The 23,942-nt window shown below is 51.2% G+C and overlaps 1 protein-coding gene across 1 annotated transcript in view; it reads right to left on the reverse strand.

Annotated features, from left to right (window-relative positions):
- LOC132404298 (carboxypeptidase A1-like) overlaps nt 1–21,180 on the reverse strand; it is a 55,816-nt gene extending 34,636 nt beyond the window's left edge. Inside the window, exons 1-4 of the mRNA XM_059988471.1 lie at nt 21,116–21,180; nt 19,445–19,526; nt 16,383–16,517; nt 15,670–15,768 (exon numbers count right to left, since the gene is read on the reverse strand). Coding sequence (XP_059844454.1) covers nt 15,670–15,768; nt 16,383–16,517; nt 19,445–19,526; nt 21,116–21,180 — 381 coding nt within the window. The remainder of the gene's footprint in view (nt 1–15,669; nt 15,769–16,382; nt 16,518–19,444; nt 19,527–21,115) is intronic.
- Nucleotides 21,181–23,942: the final 2,762 nt, after the last annotated feature.

Here is a 23,942-nt window from a genome sequence, read left to right on the forward strand (position 1 = left end):
GTTTAGCCCTGTTGTACAGCTCTGTGAGCCTGGAGTTTAGCCCTGTTGTACAGCTCTGTGAGGCTGGAGTTTAGCCCTGTTGTACAGCTCTGTGAGCCTGGAGTTTAGCCCTGTTGTACAACTCTGAGCCTGGAGTTTAGCCCTGTTGTACAGCTCTGTGAGCCTGGAGTTTAGCCCTGTTGTACAGCTCTGTGACCCTGGAGTTTAGCCATGTTGTACAGCTCTGTGACCCTGGAGTTTAGCCCTGTTGTACAGCTCTGTGACCCTGGAGTTTAGCCCTGTTGTACAGCTCTGTGAGCCTGGAGTTTAGCCCTGTTGTACAGCTCTGTGAGCCTGGAGTTTAGCCATGTTGTACAGCTCTGTGAGCCTGGAGTTTAGCCATGTTGTACAGCTCTGTGACCCTGGAGTTTAGCCCTGTTGTACAGCTCTGTGACCCTGGAGTTTAGCCCTGTTGTACAGCCCTGTGACCCTGGAGTTTAGCCCTGTTGTACAGCTCTGTGATCCTGGAGTTTAGCCATGTTGTACAGCTCTGTGAGCCTGGAGTTTAGCCCTGTTGTACAGCTCTGTGACCCTGGAGTTTAGCCCTGTTGTACAGCTCTGTGAGCCTGGAGTTTAGCCCTGTTGTACAGCTCTGTGAGCCTGGAGTTAAGCCCTATTGTACAGCTCTGTGAGCCTGGAGTTTAGCCCTGTTGTAGAGCTCTGTGAGCCTGGAGTTTAGCCCTGTTGTACAGCTCTGTGTGCCTGGAGTTTAGCCCTGTTGTACAGCTCTGTGAGCCTGGAGTTTAGCCCTGTTGTACAGCTCTGTGAGCCTGGAGTTTAGCCCTGTTGTACAGCTCTGTGAGCCTGGAGTTTAGCCCTGTTGTACAGCTCTGTGAGCCTGGAGTTTAGCCCTGTTGTACAGCTCTGTGAGCCTGGAGTTTAGCCCTGTTGTACAGCTCTGTGAGCCTGGAGTTTAGCCCTGTTGTACAGCTCTGTGAGCCTGGAGTTTAGCCCTGTTGTACAGCTCTGTGAGCCTGGAGTTTAGCCCTGTTGTACAGCTCTGTGAGCCTGGAGTTTAGCCCTGTTGTACAGCTCTGTGAGCCTGGAGTTTAGCCCTGTTGTACAGCTCTGTGAGCCTGGAGTTTAGCCCTGTTGTACAGCTCTGTGAGCCTGGAGTTTAGCCCTGTTGTACAGCTCTGTGAGCCTGGAGTTTAGCCCTGTTGTACAGCTCTGTGAGCCTGGAGTTTAGCCCTGTTGTACAGCTCTGTGAGCCTGGAGTTTTGCCCTGTTATACAGCTCTGTGAGCCTGGAGTTTAGCCCTGTTGTACAGCTCTGTGAGCCTGGAGTTTAGCCCTGTTGTACAGCTCTGTGAGCCTGGAGTTTAGCCCTGTTGTACAGCGCTGTGACCCTGGAGTTTAGCCCTGTTGTACAGCCCTGTGACCCTGGAGTTTAGCCCTGTTGTACAGCTCTGTGAGCCTGGAGTTTAGCCATGTTGTACAGCTCTGTGAGCCTGGAGTTTAGCCCTGTTGTACAGCTCTGTGACCCTGGAGTTTAGCCCTGTTGTACAGCTCTGTGACCCTGGAGTTTAGCCCTGTTGTACAGCTCTGTGACCCTGGAGTTTAGCCATGTTGTACAGCTCTGTGACCCTGGATTATAGCCCTGTTGTACAGCATGTGACCCTGGAGTTTAGCCCTGTTGTACAGCTCTGTGAGCCTGGAGTTTAGCCCTGTTGTACAGCTCTGTGAGCCTGGAGTTTAGCCCTGTTGTACAGCTCTGTGACCCTGGAGTTTAGCCCTGTTGTACAGCCCTGTGACCCTGGAGTTTAGCCATGATGTACAGCCCTGTGAGCCTGGAGTTTAGCCCTGTTGTACAGCTCTGTGAGCCTGGAGTTTAGCCCTGTTGTACAGCTCTGTGAGCCTGGAGTTTAGCCCTGTTGTACAGCTCTGTGACCCTGGAGTTTAGCCCTGTTGTACAGCTCTGTGACCCTGGAGTTTAGCCCTGTTGTACAGCTCTGTGAGCCTGGAGTTTAGCCCTGTTGTACAGCTCTCTGACCCTGGAGTTTAGCCCTGTTGTACAGCTCTGTGAGCCTGGAGTTTAGCCCTGTTGTACAGCTCTGTGAGCCTGGAGTTTAGCCCTGTTGTACAGCTCTGTGAGCCTGGAGTTTAGCCCTGTTGTACAGCTCTGTGAGCCTGGACTTTAGCCCTGTTGTACAGCTCTGTGAGGCTGGAGTTTAGCCCTGTTGTACAGCTCTGTGAGCCTGGAGTTTAGCCCTGTTGTACAGCTCTGTGAGCCTGGAGTTTAGCCCTGTTGTACAGCTCTGTGAGCCTGGAGTTTAGCCCTGTTGTACAGCTCTGTGAGCCTGGAGTTTAGCCCTGTTGTACAGCTCTGTGAGCCTGGAGTTTAGCCCTGTTGTACAGCTCTGTGTGCCTGGAGTTTAGCCCTGTTGTACAGCTCTGTGAGCCTGGAGTTTAGCCCTGTTGTACAGCTCTGTGAGCCTGGAGTTTAGCCCTGTTGTACAGCTCTGTGAGCCTGGAGTTTAGCCCTGTTGTACAGCTCTGTGAGCCTGGAGTTTAGCCCTGTTGTACAGCTCTGTGAGCCTGGAGTTTAGCCCTGTTGTACAGCTCTGTGAGCCTGGAGTTTAGCCCTGTTGTACAGCTCTGTGAGCCTGGAGTTTAGCCCTGTTGTACAGCTCTGTGAGCCTGGAGTTTAGCCCTGTTGTACAGCTCTGTGAGCCTGGAGTTTAGCCCTGTTGTACAGCTCTGTGAGCCTGGAGTTTAGCCCTGTTGTACAGCTCTGTGAGCCTGGAGTTTAGCCCTGTTGTACAGCTCTGTGAGCCTGGAGTTTAGCCCTGTTGTACAGCTCTGTGAGCCTGGAGTTTAGCCCTGTTGTACAGCTCTGTGAGCCTGGAGTTTAGCCCTGTTGTACAGCTCTGTGAGCCTGGAGTTTAGCCCTGTTGTACAGCTCTGTGAGCCTGGAGTTTTGCCCTGTTATACAGCTCTGTGAGCCTGGAGTTTAGCCCTGTTGTACAGCTCTGTGAGCCTGGAGTTTAGCCCTGTTGTACAGCTCTGTGAGCCTGGAGTTTAGCCCTGTTGTACAGCGCTGTGACCCTGGAGTTTAGCCCTGTTGTACAGCCCTGTGACCCTGGAGTTTAGCCCTGTTGTACAGCTCTGTGAGCCTGGAGTTTAGCCATGTTGTACAGCTCTGTGAGCCTGGAGTTTAGCCCTGTTGTACAGCTCTGTGACCCTGGAGTTTAGCCCTGTTGTACAGCTCTGTGACCCTGGAGTTTAGCCCTGTTGTACAGCTCTGTGACCCTGGAGTTTAGCCATGTTGTACAGCTCTGTGACCCTGGATTATAGCCCTGTTGTACAGCATGTGACCCTGGAGTTTAGCCCTGTTGTACAGCTCTGTGAGCCTGGAGTTTAGCCCTGTTGTACAGCTCTGTGAGCCTGGAGTTTAGCCCTGTTGTACAGCTCTGTGACCCTGGAGTTTAGCCCTGTTGTACAGCCCTGTGACCCTGGAGTTTAGCCATGATGTACAGCCCTGTGAGCCTGGAGTTTAGCCCTGTTGTACAGCTCTGTGAGCCTGGAGTTTAGCCCTGTTGTACAGCTCTGTGAGCCTGGAGTTTAGCCCTGTTGTACAGCTCTGTGAGCCTGGACTTTAGCCCTGTTGTACAGCTCTGTGAGGCTGGAGTTTAGCCCTGTTGTACAGCTCTGTGAGCCTGGAGTTTAGCCCTGTTGTACAACTCTGAGCCTGGAGTTTAGCCCTGTTGTACAGCTCTGTGAGCCTGGAGTTTAGCCCTGTTGTACAGCTCTGTGACCCTGGAGTTTAGCCATGTTGTACAGCTCTGTGACCCTGGAGTTTAGCCCTGTTGTACAGCTCTGTGACCCTGGAGTTTAGCCCTGTTGTACAGCTCTGTGAGCCTGGAGTTTAGCCCTGTTGTACAGCTCTGTGAGCCTGGAGTTTAGCCATGTTGTACAGCTCTGTGAGCCTGGAGTTTACCCATGTTGTACAGCTCTGTGACCCTGGAGTTTAGCCCTGTTGTACAGCTCTGTGACCCTGGAGTTTAGCCCTGTTGTACAGCTCTGTGACCCTGGAGTTTAGCCCTGTTGTACAGCTCTGTGAGCCTGGAGTTTAGCCCTGTTGTACAGCTCTCTGACCCTGGAGTTTAGCCCTGTTGTACAGCTCTGTGAGCCTGGAGTTTAGCCCTGTTGTACAGCGCTGTGAGCCTGGAGTTTAGCCCTGTTGTACAGCTCTGTGAGCCTGGAGTTTAGCCCTGTTGTACAGCTCTGTGAGCCTGGACTTTAGCCCTGTTGTACAGCTCTGTGAGGCTGGAGTTTAGCCCTGTTGTACAGCTCTGTGAGCCTGGAGTTTAGCCCTGTTGTACAACTCTGAGCCTGGAGTTTAGCCCTGTTGTACAGCTCTGTGAGCCTGGAGTTTAGCCCTGTTGTACAGCTCTGTGACCCTGGAGTTTAGCCATGTTGTACAGCTCTGTGACCCTGGAGTTTAGCCCTGTTGTACAGCTCTGTGACCCTGGAGTTTAGCCCTGTTGTACAGCTCTGTGAGCCTGGAGTTTAGCCCTGTTGTACAGCTCTGTGAGCCTGGAGTTTAGCCATGTTGTACAGCTCTGTGAGCCTGGAGTTTACCCATGTTGTACAGCTCTGTGACCCTGGAGTTTAGCCCTGTTGTACAGCTCTGTGACCCTGGAGTTTAGCCCTGTTGTACAGCCCTGTGACCCTGGAGTTTAGCCCTGTTGTACAGCTCTGTGAGCCTGGAGTTTAGCCATGTTGTACAGCTCTGTGAGCCTGGAGTTTAGCCCTGTTGTACAGCTCTGTGACCCTGGAGTTTAGCCCTGTTGTACAGCTCTGTGAGCCTGGAGTTTAGCCCTGTTGTACAGCTCTGTGAGCCTGGAGTTTAGCCCTGTTGTACAGCTCTGTGAGCCTGGAGTTTAGCCCTGTTGTACAGCTCTGTGAGCCTGGAGTTTAGCCCTGTTGTACAGCTCTGTGTGCCTGGAGTTTAGCCCTGTTGTACAGCTCTGTGAGCCTGGAGTTTAGCCCTGTTGTACAGCTCTGTGAGCCTGGAGTTTAGCCCTGTTGTACAGCTCTGTGAGCCTGGAGTTTAGCCCTGTTGTACAGCTCTGTGAGCCTGGAGTTTAGCCCTGTTGTACAGCGCTGTGAGCCTGGAGTTTAGCCCTGTTGTACAGCTCTGTGAGCCTGGAGTTTAGCCCTGTTGTACAGCTCTGTGAGCCTGGAGTTTAGCCCTGTTGTACAGCTCTGTGAGCCTGGAGTTTAGCCCTGTTGTACAGCTCTGTGAGCCTGGAGTTTAGCCCTGTTGTACAGCTCTGTGAGCCTGGAGTTTAGCCCTGTTGTACAGCTCTGTGAGCCTGGAGTTTAGCCCTGTTGTACAGCTCTGTGAGCCTGGAGTTTAGCCCTGTTGTACAGCTCTGTGAGCCTGGAGTTTAGCCCTGTTGTACAGCTCTGTGAGCCTGGAGTTTAGCCCTGTTGTACAGCTCTGTGAGCCTGGAGTTTAGCCCTGTTGTACAGCTCTGTGAGCCTGGAGTTTTGCCCTGTTATACAGCTCTGTGAGCCTGGAGTTTAGCCCTGTTGTACAGCTCTGTGAGCCTGGAGTTTAGCCCTGTTGTACAGCTCTGTGAGCCTGGAGTTTAGCCCTGTTGTACAGCGCTGTGACCCTGGAGTTTAGCCCTGTTGTACAGCCCTGTGACCCTGGAGTTTAGCCCTGTTGTACAGCTCTGTGAGCCTGGAGTTTAGCCATGTTGTACAGCTCTGTGAGCCTGGAGTTTAGCCCTGTTGTACAGCTCTGTGACCCTGGAGTTTAGCCCTGTTGTACAGCTCTGTGACCCTGGAGTTTAGCCCTGTTGTACAGCTCTGTGACCCTGGAGTTTAGCCATGTTGTACAGCTCTGTGACCCTGGATTATAGCCCTGTTGTACAGCATGTGACCCTGGAGTTTAGCCCTGTTGTACAGCTCTGTGAGCCTGGAGTTTAGCCCTGTTGTACAGCTCTGTGAGCCTGGAGTTTAGCCCTGTTGTACAGCTCTGTGAGCCTGGAGTTTCGCCCTGTTGTACAGCTCTGTGAGCCTGGAGTTTAGCCCTGTTGTACAGCTCTGTGAACCTGGAGTTTAGCCCTGTTGTACAGCTCTATGACCTTGGAGTTTAGCCATGTTGTACAGCTCTGTGAGCCTGGAGTTTAGCCATGTTGTACAGCTCTGTGAGCCTGGAGTTTAGCCATGTTGTACAGCTCTATGACCCTGGAGTTTAGCCATGTTGTACAGCTCTGTGAGCCTGGAGTATAGCCCTGTCGTACAGCTCTGTGAGCCTGGAGTTTAGCCCTGTCGTACAGCTCTGTGAGCCTGGAGTTTAGCCATGTGGTACAGCTCTGTGAGCCTGGAGTTTAGCCCTGTTGTACAGCTCTGTGAGCCTGGAGTTTAGCCCTGTTCTACAGCTCTGTGACCCTGGAGTTTAGCCTTGTTGTACAGCTCTGTGACCCTGGAGTTTAGCCCTGTTGTACAACTCTGAGCCTGGAGTTTAGCCCTGTTGTACAGCTCTGTGACCCTGGAGTTTAGACCTGTTGTACAGCTCTGTGAGCCTGGAGTTTAGCCCTGTTGTACAGCTCTGTGACCCTGGAGTTTAGCCCTGTTGTACAGCTCTGTGACCCTGGATTTAGCCCTGTTGTACAGCTCTGTGAGCCTGGAGTTTAGCCCTGTTGTACAGCTCTGTGAGCCTGGAGTTTAGCCCTGTTGTACAGCTCTGTGAGCCTGGAGTTTAGCCCTGTTGTACAGCTCTGTGAGCCTGGAGTTTAGCCCTGTTGTACAGCTCTGTGAGCCTGGAGTTTAGCCCTGTTGTACAGCTCTGTGACCCTGGAGTTTAGCCCTGTTGTACAGCTCTGTGACCCTGGAGTTTAGCCCTGTTGTACAGCTCTGTGAACCTGGAGTTTAGCCCTGTTGTACAGCTCTGTGAGCCTGGAGTTTAGCCCTGTTGTACAGCTCTGTGACCCTGGAGTTTAGCCATGTTGTACAGCTCTGTGAGCCTGGAGTTTAGCCATGTTGTACAGCTCTGTGACCCTGGAGTTTAGCCATGTTGTACAGCTCTGTGACCCTGGAGTATAGCCCTGTTGTACAGCTCGGTGAGCCTGGAGTTTAGCCCTGTTGTACAGCTCTGTGAGCCTGGAGTTTAGCCCTGTTGTACAGCTCTGTGAGCCTGGAGTTTAGCCCTGTTGTACAGCTCTGTGACCCTGGAGTTTAGCCATGTTGTACAGCTCTGTGACCCTGGAGTTTAGCCCTGTTGTACAGCTCTGTGAACCTGGAGTTTAGCCCTGTTGTACAGCTCTGTGAGCCTGGAGTTTAGCCCTGTTGTACAGCTCTGTGACCCTGGAGTTTAGCCCTGTTGTACAGCTCTGTGAGCCTGGAGTTTAGCCCTGTTGTACAGCTCTGTGAGCCTGGAGTTTAGCCATGTTGTACAGCCCTGTGAGCCTGGAGTTTAGCCCTGTTGTACAGCTCTGTGAGCCTGGAGTTTAGCCCTGTTGTACAGCTCTGTGAGCCTGGAGTTTAGCCCTGTTGTACAGCTCTGTGACCCTGGAGTTTAGCCCTGTTGTACAGCTCTGTGAGCCTGGAGTTTAGCCCTGTTGTACAGCTCTGTGACTCTGGAGTTTAGCCCTGTTGTACAGCTCTGTGAGCCTGGAGTTTAGCCCTGTTGTACAGCTCTGTGAGCCTGGAGTTTAGCCCTGTTGTACAGCTCTGTGAGCCTGGAGTTTAGCCCTGTTGTACAGCTCTGTGAGCCTGGAGTTTAGCCCTGTTGTACAGCTCTGTGAGCCTGGAGTTTAGCCCTGTTGTACAGCTCTGTGAGCCTGGAGTTTAGCCCTGTTGTACAGCTCTGTGAGCCTGGAGTTTAGCCCTGTTGTACAGCTCTGTGAGCCTGGAGTTTAGCCCTGTTGTACAACTCTGAGCCTGGAGTTTAGCCCTGTTGTACAACTCTGTGCCTGGAGTTTAGCCCTGTTGTACCGCTCTGTGAGCCTGGAGTTTAGCCCTGTTGTACCGCTCTGTGACCCTGGAGTTTAGCCCTGTTGTACCGCTCTGTGACCCTGGAGTTTAGCCATGTTGTACAGCTCTGTGACCCTGGAGTTTAGCCATGTTGTACAGCTCTGTGAGCCTGGAGTTTAGCCCTGTTGTACAGCTCTGTGAGCCTGGAGTTTAGCCCTGTTGTACAGCTCTGTGACCCTGGAGTTTAGCCATGTTGTACAGCTCTGTGACCCTGGAGTTTAGCCATGTTGTACAGCTCTGTGACCCTGGAGTTTAGCCCTGTTGAACAGCCCTGTGACCCTGGAGTTTAGCCCTGTTGTACAGCCCTGTGACCCTGGAGTTTAGCCCTGTTGTACAGCTCTGTGAGCCTGGAGTTTAGCCATGTTGTACAGTTCTGTGAGCCTGGAGTTTAGCCCTGTTGTACAGCTCTGTGAGCCTGGAGTTTAGCCCTGTTGTACAGCTCTGTGAGCCTGGAGTTTAGCCCTGTTGTACAGCTCTGTGAGCCTGGAGTTTAGCCCTGTTGTACAGCTCTGTGACCCTGGAGTTTAGCCCTGTTGTACAGCTCTGTGAGCCTGGAGTTTAGCCCTGTTGTACAGCTCTGTGAGCCTGGAGTTTAGCCCTGTTGTACAGCTCTGTGAGCCTGGAGTTTAGCCCTGTTGTACAGCTCTGTGAGCCTGGAGTTTAGCCCTGTTGTACAGCACTGTGACCCTGGAGTTTAGCCCTGTTGTACAGCTCTGTGAGCCTGGAGTTTAGCCCTGTTGTACAGCTCTGTGAGCCTGGAGTTTAGCCCTGTTGTACAGCTCTGTGAGCCTGGAGTTTAGCCCTGTTGTACAGCTCTGTGAGCCTGGAGTTTAGCCCTGTTGTACAGCTCTGTGAACCTGGAGTTTAGCCCTGTTGTACAGCTCTATGACCTTGGAGTTTAGCCATGTTGTACAGCTCTGTGAGCCTGGAGTTTAGCCCTGTTGTACAGCTCTGTGAGCCTGGAGTTTAGCCATGTCGTACAGCTCTGTGAGCCTGGAGTTTAGCCCTGTTGTACAGCTCTGTGAGCCTGGAGTTTAGCCCTGTTGTACAGCTCTGTGAGCCTGGAGTTTAGCCCTGTTGTACAGCTCTGTGACCCTGGATTTAGCCCTGTTGTACAGCTCTGTGAGCCTGGAGTTTAGCCCTGTTGTACAGCTCTGTGAGCCTGGAGTTTAGCCCTGTTGTACAGCTCTGTGAGCCTGGAGTTTAGCCCTGTTGTACAGCTCTGTGAGCCTGGAGTTTAGCCCTGTTGTACAGCTCTGTGAGCCTGGAGTTTAGCCCTGTTGTACAGCTCTGTGACCCTGGAGTTTAGCCCTGTTGTACAGCTCTGTGACCCTGGAGTTTAGCCCTGTTGTACAGCTCTGTGAACCTGGAGTTTAGCCCTGTTGTACAGCTCTGTGAGCCTGGAGTTTAGCCCTGTTGTACAGCTCTGTGAGCCTGGAGTTTAGCCATGTTGTACAGCTCTGTGAGCCTGGAGTTTAGCCATGTTGTACAGCTCTGTGACCCTGGAGTTTAGCCATGTTGTACAGCTCTGTGACCCTGGAGTATAGCCCTGTTGTACAGCCCTGTGACCCTGGAGTTTAGCCCTGTTGTACAGCTCTGTGAGCCTGGAGTTTAGCCATGTTGTACAGCTCTGTGAGCCTGGAGTTTAGCCATGTTGTACAGCTCTGTGAGCCTGGAGTTTAGCCCTGTTGTACAGCTCTGTGAGCCTGGAGTTTAGCCCTGTTGTACAGCTCTGTGACCCTGGAGTTTAGCCATGTTGTACAGCCCTGTGAGCCTGGAGTTTAGCCCTGTTGTACAGCTCTGTGACCCTGGAGTTTAGCCCTGTTGTACACCTCTGTGAGCCTGGAGTTTATCCCTGTTGTACAGCTCTGTGACCCTGGAGTTTAGCCCTGTTGTACAACTCTGAGCCTGGAGTTTAGCCCTGTTGTACAGCTCTGTGAGCCTGGAGTTTAGCCCTGTTGTACAGCTCTGTGAGCCTGGAGTTTAGCCCTGTTGTACAGCTCTGTGAGCCTGGAGTTTAGCCCTGTTGTACAGCTCTGTGACCCTGGAGTTTAGCCCTGTTGTACAGCTCTGTGACCCTGGATTTAGCCCTGTTGTACAGCTATGTGAGCCTGGAGTTTAGCCCTGTTGTACAGCTCTGTGAGCCTGGAGTTTAGCCCTGTTGTACAGCTCTGTGAGCCTGGAGTTTAGCCCTGTTGTACAGCTCTGTGAGCCTGGAGTTTAGCCCTGTTGTACAGCTCTGTGAGCCTGGAGTTTAGCCCTGTTGTACAGCTCTGTGACCCTGGAGTTTAGCCCTGTTGTACAGCTCTGTGACCCTGGAGTTTAGCCCTGTTGTACAGCTCTGTGAACCTGGAGTTTAGCCCTGTTGTACAGCTCTGTGAGCCTGGAGTTTAGCCCTGTTGTACAGCTCTGTGACCCTGGAGTTTAGCCATGTTGTACAGCTCTGTGACCCTGGAGTATAGCCCTGTTGTACAGCCCTGTGACCATGGAGTTTAGTCCTGTTGTACAGCTCTGTGAGCCTGGAGTTTAGCCATGTTGTACAGCTCTGTGAGCCTGGAGTTTAGCCATGTTGTACAGCTCTGTGAGCCTGGAGTTTAGCCCTGTTGTACAGCTCTGTGAGCCTGGAGTTTAGCCCTGTTGTACAGCTCTGTGAGCCTGGAGTTTAGCCCTGTTGTACAGCTCTGTGAGCCTGGAGTTTAGCCCTGTTGTACAGCTCTGTGAGCCTGGAGTTTAGCCCTGTTGTACAGCTCTGTGAGCCTGGAGTTTAGCCCTGTTGTACAGCTCTGTGAGCCTGGAGTTTAGCCATGTTGTACAGCTCTGTGAGCCTGGAGTTTAGCCATGTTGTACAGCTCTGTGAGCCTGGAGTTTAGCCCTGTTGTACAGCTCTGTGAGCCTGGAGTTTAGCCCTGTTGTACAGCTCTGTGAGCCTGGAGTTTAGCCCTGTTGTACAGCTCTGTGAGCCTGGAGTTTAGCCCTGTTGTACAGCTCTGTGAGCCTGGAGTTTAGCCATGTTGTACAGCTCTGTGAGCCTGGAGTTTAGCCATGTTGTACAGTTCTGTGAGCCTGGAGTTTAGCCATGTTGTACAGCTCTGTGAGCCTGGAGTTTAGCCCTGTTGTACAGCTCTGTGAGCCTGGAGTTTAGCCCTGTTGTACAGCTCTGTGAGCCTGGAGTTTAGCCCTGTTGTACAGCTCTGTGAGCCTGGAGTTTAGCCCTGTTGTACAGCTCTGTGAGCCTGGAGTTTAGCCCTGTTGTACAGCTCTGTGAGCCTGGAGTTTAGCCCTGTTGTACAGCTCTGTGAGCCTGGAGTTTAGCCCTGTTGTACAGCTCTGTGACCCTGGAGTTTAGCCATGTTGTACAGCTCTGTGAGCCTGGAGTTTAGCCCTGTTGTACAGCTCTGTGAGCCTGGAGTTTAGCCCTGTTGTACAGCTCTGTGAGCCTGGAGTTTAGCCCTGTTGTACAGCTCTGTGACCCTGGAGTTTAGCCCTGTTGTACAGCTCTGTGAGCCTGGAGTTTAGCCCTGTTGTACAGCTCTGTGAGCCTGGAGTTTAGCCCTGTTGTACAGCTCTGTGAACCTGGAGTTTAGCCCTGTTGTACAGCTCTATGACCTTGGAGTTTAGCCATGTTGTACAGCTCTGTGAGCCTGGAGTTTAGCCCTGTTGTACAGCTCTGTGAGCCTGGAGTTTAGCCATGTCGTACAGCTCTGTGACCCTGGAGTTTAGCCATGTTGTACAGCTCTGTGAGTCTGGAGTTTAGCCATGTTGTACAGCTCTGTGAGCCTGGAGTTTAGCCCTGTTGTACAGCTCTGTGAGCCTGGAGTTTAGCCCTGTTGTACAGCTCTGTGAGCCTGGAGTTTAGCCCTGTTGTACAGCTCTGTGAGCCTGGAGTTTAGCCCTGTTGTACAGCTCTGTGAGCCTGGAGTTTAGCCCTGTTGTACAGCTCTGTGAGCCTGGAGTTTAGCCCTGTTGTACAGCTCTGTGACCCTGGAGTTTAGCCATGTTGTACAGCTCTGTGAGCCTGGAGTTTAGCCCTGTTGTACAGCTCTGTGAGCCTGGAGTTTAGCCCTGTTGTACAGCTCTGTGAGCCTGGAGTTTAGCCCTGTTGTACAGCTCTGTGACCCTGGAGTTTAGCCCTGTTGTACAGCTCTGTGAGCCTGGAGTTTAGCCCTGTTGTACAGCTCTGTGAGCCTGGAGTTTAGCCCTGTTGTACAGCTCTGTGAACCTGGTGTTTAGCCCTGTTGTACAGCTCTATGACCTTGGAGTTTAGCCATGTTGTACAGCTCTGTGAGCCTGGAGTTTAGCCCTGTTGTACAGCTCTGTGAGCCTGGAGTTTAGCCATGTTGTACAGCTCTATGACCCTGGAGTTTAGCCTTGTTGTACAGCTCTGTGACCCTGGAGTTTAGCCCTGTCGTACAGCTCTATGACCCTGGAGTTTAGCCATGTGGTACAGCTCTATGACCCTGGAGTTTAGCCCTGTTGTACAGCTCTGTGAGCCTGGAGTTTAGCCCTGTTGTACAGCTCTGTGACCCTGGAGTTTAGCCTTGTTGTACAGCTCTGTGACCCTGGAGTTTAGCCCTGTTGTACAACTCTGAGCCTGGAGTTTAGCCCTGTTGTACAGCTCTGTGAGCCTGGAGTTTAGCCCTGTTGTACAGCTCTGTGAGCCTGGAGTTTAGCCCTGTTGTACAGCTCTGTGAGCCTGGAGTTTAGCCATGTTGTACAGCTCTGTGACCCTGGAGTTTAGCCCTGTTGTACAGCTCTGTGACCCTGGAGTTTAGCCCTGTCGTACAGCTCTGTGACCCTGGAGTTTAGCCATGTCGTACAGCTCTGTGACCCTGGAGTTTAGCCATGTTGTACAGCTCTGTGAGTCTGGAGTTTAGCCATGTTGTACAGCTCTGTGAGCCTGGAGTTTAGCCCTGTTGTACAGCTCTGTGAGCCTGGAGTTTAGCCCTGTTGTACAGCTCTGTGAGCCTGGAGTTTAGCCCTGTTGTACAGCTCTGTGAGCCTGGAGTTTAGCCCTGTTGTACAGCTCTGTGAGCCTGGAGTTTAGCCCTGTTGTACAGCTCTGTGAGCCTGGAGTTTAGCCCTGTTGTACAGCTCTGTGACCCTGGAGTTTAGCCATGTTGTACAGCTCTGTGAGCCTGGAGTTTAGCCCTGTTGTACAGCTCTGTGAGCCTGGAGTTTAGCCCTGTTGTACAGCTCTGTGAGCCTGGAGTTTAGCCCTGTTGTACAGCTCTGTTACCCTGGAGTTTAGCCCTGTTGTACAGCTCTGTGAGCCTGGAGTTTAGCCCTGTTGTACAGCTCTGTGAGCCTGGAGTTTAGCCCTGTTGTACAGCTCTGTGAACCTGGTGTTTAGCCCTGTTGTACAGCTCTATGACCTTGGAGTTTAGCCATGTTGTACAGCTCTGTGAGCCTGGAGTTTAGCCCTGTTGTACAGCTCTGTGAGCCTGGAGTTTAGCCATGTTGTACAGCTCTATGACCCTGGAGTTTAGCCTTGTTGTACAGCTCTGTGACCCTGGAGTTTAGCCCTGTCGTACAGCTCTATGACCCTGGAGTTTAGCCATGTGGTACAGCTCTATGACCCTGGAGTTTAGCCCTGTTGTACAGCTCTGTGAGCCTGGAGTTTAGCCCTGTTGTACAGCTCTGTGACCCTGGAGTTTAGCCTTGTTGTACAGCTCTGTGACCCTGGAGTTTAGCCCTGTTGTACAACTCTGAGCCTGGAGTTTAGCCCTGTTGTACAGCTCTGTGAGCCTGGAGTTTAGCCCTGTTGTACAGCTCTGTGAGCCTGGAGTTTAGCCCTGTTGTACAGCTCTGTGACCCTGGAGTTTAGCCATGTTGTACAGCTCTGTGAGCCTGGAGTTTAGCCCTGTTGTACAGCTCTGTGAGCCTGGAGTTTAGCCCTGTTGTACAGCTCTGTGAGCCTGGAGTTTAGCCCTGTTGTACAGCTCTGTGAACCTGGAGTTTAGCCCTGTTGTACAGCTCTATTACCCTGGAGTTTAGCCATGTGGTACAGCTCTATGACCCTGGAGTTTAGCCCTGTTGTACAGCTCTGTGACCCTGGAGTTTAGCCCTGTCGTACAGCTCTGTGACCCTGGAGTTTAGCCCTGTCGTACAGCTCTGTGACCCTGGAGTTTAGCCCTGTTGTACAGCTCTGTGACCCTGGAGTTTAGCCCTGTCGTACAGCTCTGTGACCCTGGAGTTTAGCCCTGTCGTACAGCTCTGTGAGCCTGGAGTTTAGCCCTGTTGTACAGCTCTGTGACCCTGGAGTTTAGCCCTGTTGTACAGCTCTGTGAGCCTGGAGTTTAGCCCTGTTGTACAGCTCTGTGACCCTGGAGTTTAGCCCTGTTGTACAGCTCTGTGACCCTGGAGTTTAGCCCTGTTGTACAGCTCTGTGAGCCTGGAGTTTAGCCCTGTTGTACAGCTCTGTGACCCTGGAGTTTAGCCCTGTTGTACAGCTCTGTGAGCCTGGAGTTTAGCCCTGTTGTACAGCTCTGTGAGCCTGGAGTTTAGCCCTGTTGTACAGCTCTGTGAGCCTGGAGTTTAGCCCTGTTGTACAGCTCTGTGAACCTGGAGTTTAGCCCTGTTGTACAGCTCTATTACCCTGGAGTTTAGCCATGTGGTACAGCTCTATGACCCTGGAGTTTAGCCCTGTTGTACAGCTCTGTGACCCTGGAGTTTAGCCCTGTCGTACAGCTCTGTGACCCTGGAGTTTAGCCCTGTCGTACAGCTCTGTGACCCTGGAGTTTAGCCCTGTTGTACAGCTCTGTGACCCTGGAGTTTAGCCCTGTCGTACAGCTCTGTGACCCTGGAGTTTAGCCCTGTCGTACAGCTCTGTGACCCTGGAGTTTAGCCCTGTTGTACAGCTCTGTGAGCCTGGAGTTTAGCCCTGTTGTACAGCTCTGTGAGCCTGGAGTTTAGCCCTGTTGTACAGCTCTGTGACCCTGGAGTTTAGCCCTGTTGTACAGCTCTGTGACCCTGGAGTTTAGCCCTGTTGTACAGCTCTGTGAGCCTGGAGTTTAGCCCTGTTGTACAGCTCTGTGACCCTGGAGTTTAGCCCTGTTGTACAGCTCTGTGAGCCTGGAGTTTAGCCCTGTTGTACAGCTCTGTGAGCCTGGAGTTTAGCCCTGTTGTACAGCTCTGTGAGCCTGGAGTTTAGCCCTGTTGTACAGCTCTGTGACCCTGGAGTTTAGCCCTGTTGTACAGCTCTGTGAGCCTGGAGTTTAGCCCTGTTGTACAGCTCTGTGAGCCTGGAGTTTAGCCATGTTGTACAGCTCTGTGACCCTGGAGTTTAGCCCTGTTGTACAGCTCTGTGACCCTGGAGTTTAGCCCTGTTGTACAGCTCTGTTACCCTGGAGTTTAGCCATGTTGTACAGCCCAGCGACCCTGGAGTTTAGCCCTGTTGTACAGCTCTGTGAGCCTGGAGTTTAGCCCTGTTGTACAGCTCTGTGAGCCTGGAGTTTAGCCCTGTTGTACAGCTGCAGGATTTGATCTACAGTAACGTCACATTCTGACCAAAGGCACCAGAAGCAGCCTGGTGTCAGTACTCTATCTACCAGGCTAGCCCTCCTGAGCATCCCCTTCCCCACTGCAGTGTTGCCATTGTTTAGCAGATAAATATGAAGCAATTTCCCAAGCATGTACACACCTCCTCCAGAGTGTGGTATTGGCCGTAGTTGAAGGTGGTAGAGGTGAGTTCCATCAGCGTTGACTGCTCCGCTTCAATTCTTTCATTGTCGATCATCACCTAAAAGATGAAATGTGGATTTGTACAGGCCTTTCAAACTCTGACACCATGGCACCAAACCCCCAGAAATATTTGTTTGAATGATGTTGGAGGGGAAGAGATATTAAGTACAATATCGGAACAATAATTCTTTTTTAAAGCATCATCTCTATCCCAGCAAAAGTCCAGTCTAATCCTGAATCTGTCCTACACTGACATACCTCACTCTACAACACACCCATTCCCAGCTCACTGAATCACACACCTGATCTGCGTGTGTGTGTCCCACACACACACACACACACACACACACACACACACACACACACACACACACACACACACACACACACACACACACACACACACACACACACACACACACACACACACACACACACACACACACACACACACACACACACTGCTTGTTGTATAGTTCCTAATAGTTTTAGGAACTGTTTATTCCCCTCCATCAGATTTCAGAAAGGTCCCAGCACCCACGAACATTACAGTACTACTTTGAAGCTCATTGTCATTTTTTACGCCTTGCACTGTACTGCAGTACAGTTCTGATTCTCCTTTAGCATTGGCCTCTGGAAATATTTCAAACGGTTTTTCTCCCAGTGCTGTACCTGCAGGTCTTCAATCATTGTGGAATACTCGATAGCATTGTGTTCCAGGAACACCTTGAAGGACTGGAGACTCCCTTGAGGAACACGCACATCCATGGTGAGGTCGGTCCTGACGGGACTCCGCCAGATGTCAAGCTGGGTGCGAGGAAAAACAAATATGGAATTTACATCATAAATATCTTCCCTGGGGTGTCACTATAAGAGGTGAGGCCATCTGTAACCATACCTTGGGCTATATCGACCAGCTCCCGGTATGAGCCACCAAATATCCTTCTGTCAGATCCATGAATGTTTTGATAGTCATGGGGGTGGTTTCAAAATGCAGGGGGGAGTTTAGGACAAGAGGGTACAGCCTCAGAAAAGAGGGACATCTCTTTAGATGAGAGATGAGGAAGAATTTCTTTAGCAAGAGGGTGGTGAATCTGTAGATTTCATTGTCACCGTTAGCTGTGGCATCCAAGTCTCTTGCAGGTTGATAGGTTCGTGATTAGTAAGGATGTGGAAGATTACGGTGAGAAGGCATGAGAATGGGGTTCAGAGGAATAATAAATCAGCTTTGAATTGAATTGACTTTATTTCTTACATCCTTCACATACATGAGGAGTAAAAATCTTCACGTTACGTCTCCATCTAAATGTGCAATGTGCAATTTATAGTAATTTAGTGTGTACAGTAACATAGGAGAGTCAATAGAACACAGAAATACTGTTGTGTCAGAGCGAGTTAATCAGGAAGAAGCTGTCCCCGAGCCTGTTGGTCCTGGCTTTTATGCTGCGGTACCGTTTCCCGGATGGTGGCAGCTGGAATAGATTGTGGTTGGGGTGACTCGGGTCTCCAATGATCTTACGGGCCCTTTTTACACACCTGTCCTTGTAAATGTCCTGAATAGTGGGAAGTTCACCTGTGTGAACTGGCGGAGCAGCCCCGACTGGTCGATTGGCCGAATTCTGCTCTTATATCTCATGATGTAATGAGATTATGCGGCAGCGTTACACGAAGGTGCCAATCCCAACGGGACCGACCAAGCATCAGACGGCGAGTGTAACACGCAGGTAATCAGTTACCACCCTATCCCTCCTGTCAGCTATCTCAGAGGCAACGTGGTTTTGTTTCCTACCGAGGGGGATTCATTCAATGAGATGGCTTCTGGTAGCCTGGCTGGAAAAGCGCTTAAGGACCGATTTCGCCAGGTGAAGAGATCACAACAGATCACATCACCTGACTGTGCGGGTGATGCCTCCCTCCCAGATGCGCTGAATAACTTCTACGCCCGGTTTGAGGCGGAAAATGACGTGGCGGCGAGGAAGTCCACCCCTCCTGCAAATGACCAGGTGCTGTGTCTCTCCGTGGCCGATGTGAGAAGAACCCTGTGCAGGGTCAACCCAGGGAAGGCTGCTGGACCAGACAACATTCCTGGTAGAGTGCTCAGAGGATGTGCAGACCAGCTAGCAGATGTTCTCACTGACATCATCAACACCTCCCTGAGCAGTGCCACCGTTCCAACGGGCTTCAAGGCTGCCACCATTGTACACGTGTCGAAGAAGTCTTCAGTGTCCTGCCTCAATGACTACCGTCCCGTTGCACTCACATCCATCATCATGAAGTGTTTCGAGAGGCTCGACATGAGGCATATCAAGACCCTGCTGCCCCCCTCACTGGACCCCCTGCAGTTTGCGTACCATCCCAACCGCTCAACAGACGACGCCATTGCCACCACCCTCCACCTGGCCCTAACCCACCTGGACAAAAAAGACACGTACGTTCGGATGCTGTTCATAGACTTCAGTTCAGCTTTCAACACAATCATCCCTCAGAAACTGATTGGAAAGCTGAGCCTACTGGGCCTGAACACCTCCCTCTGCAATTGGCTCCTAGACTTCCTGACTGGGAGACCTCAATCAGTCCGGATTGGGAGCAGCATCTCCAACACCATCACACTGAGCACGGGGGCTCCCCAGGGTTGTGTGCTCAGTCCACTGCTGTTCACTCTGCTGACCCACGACTGTGCTTCAACACACAGCTCGAACCATATCATCAAGTTCGCCGATGACACGACCGTGGTGGGTCTCATCAGCAAGAACGACGAGTCAGCCCACAGAGAGGAGGTGCAGCGGCTAACGGACTGGTGCACAGCCAACAAACTGTCTCTTAATGTGAACAAAACAAAAGAGATGGTTGTTGACTTCAGGAGGGCTCAGAGTGACCCCTCCCCGCTGAGCATCAACGGCTCTTCAGTAGAAATCGTTAAGAGCACCAAATTTCTTGATGTTCACCTGGCGGAGAATCTCACCTAGTCCCTCAACACCAGCTCCAGAGCAAAGAAAGCCCAGCAGCATCTCTACTTTCTGCGAAGGCTGAGGAAAGTCCATCTCCCACCCCCCCATCCTCATCACATTCTACAGGGGTTGTATTGAGAGCATCCTGAGCAGCTGCATCACTGCCTGGTTCGGAAATTGCACCATCTCGGATCACAAGACCCTGCAGTGGATAGTGAGGTCAGCTGAGAAGATCATTGGGGTCTCTCTTCCCGTCATTATGGACATTTACACTACACGCTGCATCCGCAGAGGAAACAGCATTATGAAGGACCCCACGCACCCCTCATACAAACTCTTCTCCCTCCTGCCGTCTGGGAAAAGGCACCAAAGCATTCGGGCTCTCACGGCCAGACTATGTAACAGTTTCTTCCCCCAAGCTATCAGACTCCTCAATACCCGAAGCCTGGACTGACACCTTACTGCCCTACTGTCCAGTTTATTATTTATTGTAATGTCTGCACTGTTTTGTGCACTTTACGCAGTCCAGTGTAGGTCTGGAGTCTAGAGCAGCTTTCTCTGTGTTGTTTTTTTACGTAGTTCAGTCTAGTTTTTGTACTGTGTCATGTAACACCATGGTCCTGAAAAACGTTGTCTCATTTTCACTGTGTACTGTACCAGCGGTTGTGGTCGAAATGACAATGAAAGTGACTTGAACAGTGCTTTCACTCACTGGGCGGGACGGGGTCGCTTCACGCTCGGTTGCCGGACACTTGCGAATCCAGCCGCCAGTGAAGATGGCCTTACCTGCAGATGGTCTTGTTCCTCCATGGACATCACCAGGCTGGCTTGTTCCTCATCTCGGAGTGTGATGCGGAGTACCTGGTCTCTGCAAACACACCAAGCAGAAACAGGACTTCACAGTCGCGCCTGCTCTGTTATGAACCACAAAGAAAGAGAGCCTACCATTTTACCGATATCTCCCCCTCCCACCTCTGAACCGCCTCTCCAATCATCTCTCTCCCTTCGTTTGGCCTGTTAAGAGTAATTTCCCTCTCGTGGCCAGTCCTATCCTCAGCTGTGAATATTTAAGATCTGGAATCGTCCCGCTCAAGTCCCCAGCTTCTCACTTCAGTCCCAAATGTCCTCTTTAAGCTTCCTCTTTGACGGAGTGAATGTGTTGTTTTGTGGTACTTTGATGTACAGTGGGGCCACTCCACAGGGTCCGAGGGCACAAGCGTGCAGGTCACCTTCAAAAGGCGATGCCTCAGCATCCCTCGTCAACTTGCCGCCCCAGGCAGGACCTGCCCTCTCTGCTCATCACTACCGTCAGCGAGGAGATACAGGAGCCCGAAGACAGGCACTCAACCCTTTGGGAACATCTTCTCCCCCGCCACCGTCAGATTTCTGAATAGACAATGAACCCTGGACGCTACCTCGCGATGTCTGCTCGCTTTTTGCACTAATTTATTTTGTATACATTTCTTACTGTAATTTATAGTTCGGTTTTAATTATTGAAATGTACTGCTGCTGCAAAACATCAAATTTCACGACATATGTCAGGAACATTGAACCTCGTTATTTCATTATTCAAATTCTTTAAATCAGTTATTCTGGACCAATAAATCTTGCTATGTCTTTCGTTTCAACGCCCCCACAGATAGCCCGCTGGACAAGAGACTGCCCGTGCCCGAACGCAGACAAACTAGATGCTGCAGGAACTGAGCGGGTCGGGCAGCATCTGTAATGGTGGGGGGATTGGACAGTCGGGGGTTCGGGTGGAGACCTTTCGCCCGATCACAATATCAGGGAGAACCACCGTTGTTCTGACCGATGGTCAGTTAGACTGGCGGCCACGGACAACGAGGCCTCGGCCCGAAACGTAAACCGTTACTCAATTTCACAGATGCTGCCTGACCGACTGAGCTCCTCCAGCATTTTGTGTGAGGTGCTTGGATTTCCAGCGTCTGCCGACAGTGAGAGGCAGCCAGAACACTTCTCCCCCCGTGGCCGCCTCCGGCTTCTTGTGGATGAGAGAGAATGATGGCAGAATTACACAGCACGGGAAGAGCCCCATTCGTCCCACCGTGTCTGTTCGAATCCACACTGCAGTGTGGCGCTTGTCTCAGGAATCATTCGATATCTGTTTCCTCCTCTTGCCTTCGAATTTCGGATTGTGCGCCGCAGGATCTGGGCCAGGGGTTCCCAACTTTGCTTAGGCCGTGGACCAACGCCGTTCAGCTAGGGGTCCATAGAACCCAGGTTGGGAACCCCCGATCGAGGCTCTCTCATTCACGCACTGACCACCTGTCTTCCTACATTCCGAGCGAGCCGAGGTCAACTAACTCGGCCAAGGTCGGACATGGGATCAGGCACATTTACAACCCCGTGTCTATCCGCCTCCTTCTAGTCTGATCTGTAAACCCATTGTCAGGGAACGCGTTTGAAAGTTACACTACCACGGGGTAAGAACTCACCCCTCGAAGCCTCCTTGAGCGCGAACGAGCACCAGCAGAGCCGAGAAGAGCAAAAGCATCCTCATGGCCAAGTCTTAGAACAGAGACTCGTGGACAGGCGGGAAGTCCCGGAAACATTTAAAGGGCGAGAGGAGCAGGGGCAGCCTCCTTGCCCGGAGATTAATGACTGACATCAATCTGCAGCAATCTGGAGACATTCCCACACAATATGTTGTATCAAAACTGTTGACTTTTCCAGAAAAAAACCCTAATGGTTCACAGTACCAATACACACCAACATAATGACTTGATGACGTACCAATAAATTGGACACATAGGGGTGTACAATCAATTTATTCAATGATCACTTGGGGGTATTGGATTATCTGAGAACAAATAATTATTGTATATAGCCGTGTGCTCCAGACAGCGGTGCCTCGACTTCAGGCGGAGGCAGACTTTATCGGGGAGTGCTGGCGGGGACCCAAGTCCTTGATTTTTAATCTTTTTAATGGGATTTTTAAGAGGATAAGAACCATTCTCTGCAATTGCCCCTCTAGATTGACAATCTAAGCTCCAGTATCATTATGATAAGCGCGCAACACCGCTCCAAGGCTCGGTCACTGGAATTCAGTCCAACAAAGTTGTGTGGATGGGAGTAGGAAGTCACAACGCCAAGCGGACCTTTCAATAGACAGTAGGTGCAGGAGTAGGCCATTCGGCCCTTCTATCTCCTATGTGGGACTTTATCAAAAGCTTTCTGGAAGTCCAGGTACACTACATCCACTGGCTCTCCCTTGTCCAGTTTCATAGTTACTTTCCTAATTGCCCCTGAACTTATGCAAGTTATTCCTTTCAGGATCAACAATTGAATCAGGATTCACATATAATCTGAGCTGGACAGTTCAATCACCGTCTGGTTTGGAGAGGTCACTGCACAGGGTAGGAAACGCAGCCGGCTCCATCGCGGGCACTGGCCTCTCCACATCTTCAAAAGGCGACATCCATCATGGAGGGTGTCCATCACCCTCTTCTCTTCTCATTTAGGTGGAGGTACAGGAGCCTGATGGTGCTGGTTAATGGTTTATTGTAGGGTTGCATGGCGATATGAGATGATAATTGCTAATACACAATTTATTTCTATCAATATGTCTTAACGTTGTCACTTTTGGGTAAAGACAATAGTGAATTTTATCTTAGAAATTTGTCACGGAAGAATATTTTGCTTTATAACTATAAGACTTAATCACCTTTGTCCCTGTACCAAAGAAGACCAAGGTAACATGCTCAAATGACTGGCGTCCTGACGCACACAGCTCAATAATAAGCAAATACTTTGAGAGGCTGGTCAAGGACTACATCTGCAGCTTGCCACCACCCACACTGGACCCCCTACACTTCGCCTACCGACACAACCAATGGACAGATGATGTAATAGCCACAGCTCTACACACCATCCTTACACACCTGGAGGAGAAGGATGCTTATGTGAGAATGCGGTTCTTGGACTACAGTTCAGCATTCAACACCATAATTCCATCCGGGCTCGACAAGAAGCTCAGAGACCTCGCCCTTCACCCTGCCTTGTGCAGCTGGATCCTGGACCCCCTGTCCGATCGCCAGCAGGTGGTAAGAGTGGGCTCCCTCACCTCCACCTCTTTGACTCTCAAAACAGGAGCCCCTCAGGGCTGTGTACTAAGTCCCCTCCTTTACTTCCTGTGGCCGTGACTGTGTTTCCACCCACAGCTCAAATCTGCTAATTAAATTTGCCGATGACACTACACTGATTGGCCTTATCTCAAACAATAACGAGGTGGCCCACAGAGAAGAAGTCGTCACCCTGACACAGTGGTGTCAAGAGAAACAACCTCTCCCTCAATGTCGCAAAAACAAAGGAGCTGGTTGTGGATTCCAGGAGGAATGGAGATGGGCTAACCCTTATTGACATCAATGGATCTGGGATTGAGAGGGTAAACAGCTTTAAGTTCCTCGGCATACACATCACCGAGGATCTCATTACAGCGCCTCTTTCGCCTCAGATGACTGAGAAAGTTTGGTATGGGCCCGCAAATCCTAAGAGCTTTCTACACCGGCACAATTGAGAGCATCCTGACTGGCTGCATCACTGCCCTGATATGGGAACTTAATCGCAGGACTCTGCAGAGAGTGGTGCGGACAACCCAGTGCATCTGTAGTTGTGAACTTCCCACGATTCAGGACTTTTACAGCGACGGGGGTGTAAAAAGGGCCTGCAGGAGTCACCCCAACCACAGTCTATTCCAGCTGCTACCATCCGGGAAGTGGTACCGCAGCATAAAAACCAGAACCAACAGGCTCCGGGACAGCTTCTTCCAGCAGACTATCAGACCGATGAACTCACGCTGATTTGAGTGTACTCTATATTACACTGACTGTTCTATTTATTATAAATTACTATGATTGAATATTTAGATAGAGAAGTAACGTAAATATTTTTACTCCTCACGTATGTGAAGGATGTAAGAAATAAAAATAAAGTCAATTCAATTCAATTCCTTCCAGTATATTATTTAATTCCTTTATTTAAAGTTCTTTTGGTGTTGGCGGAAGAGTCAGTTATCCGATAACACGTTATTATGCAGCCTGCGGTAGATGTGGGGACTGCCGGGGGGCACGAAGAGAAGGTTTCAGGGTGCAGGCAGCGCGTCCGGCAATCGGACTGCGGGGCCGGTCCCTGTCGTGGATGTGTCCGGGCGGCAGAGGGAGCCCGTGAGCAGCTCCGGCTCCCGCGTTACCGCTTCTGTTCAAATCGCCCGGCGTCCTGTGACGCTGCAGTGACGTTTGCCAGCGGAAGCGTGCTTCACTTCCG

The sequence above is a fragment of the Hypanus sabinus genome, chromosome 13, assembly GCF_030144855.1.
Source record: "Hypanus sabinus isolate sHypSab1 chromosome 13, sHypSab1.hap1, whole genome shotgun sequence".
In the NCBI taxonomy this organism is placed as follows: domain Eukaryota; kingdom Metazoa; phylum Chordata; class Chondrichthyes; order Myliobatiformes; family Dasyatidae; genus Hypanus; species Hypanus sabinus.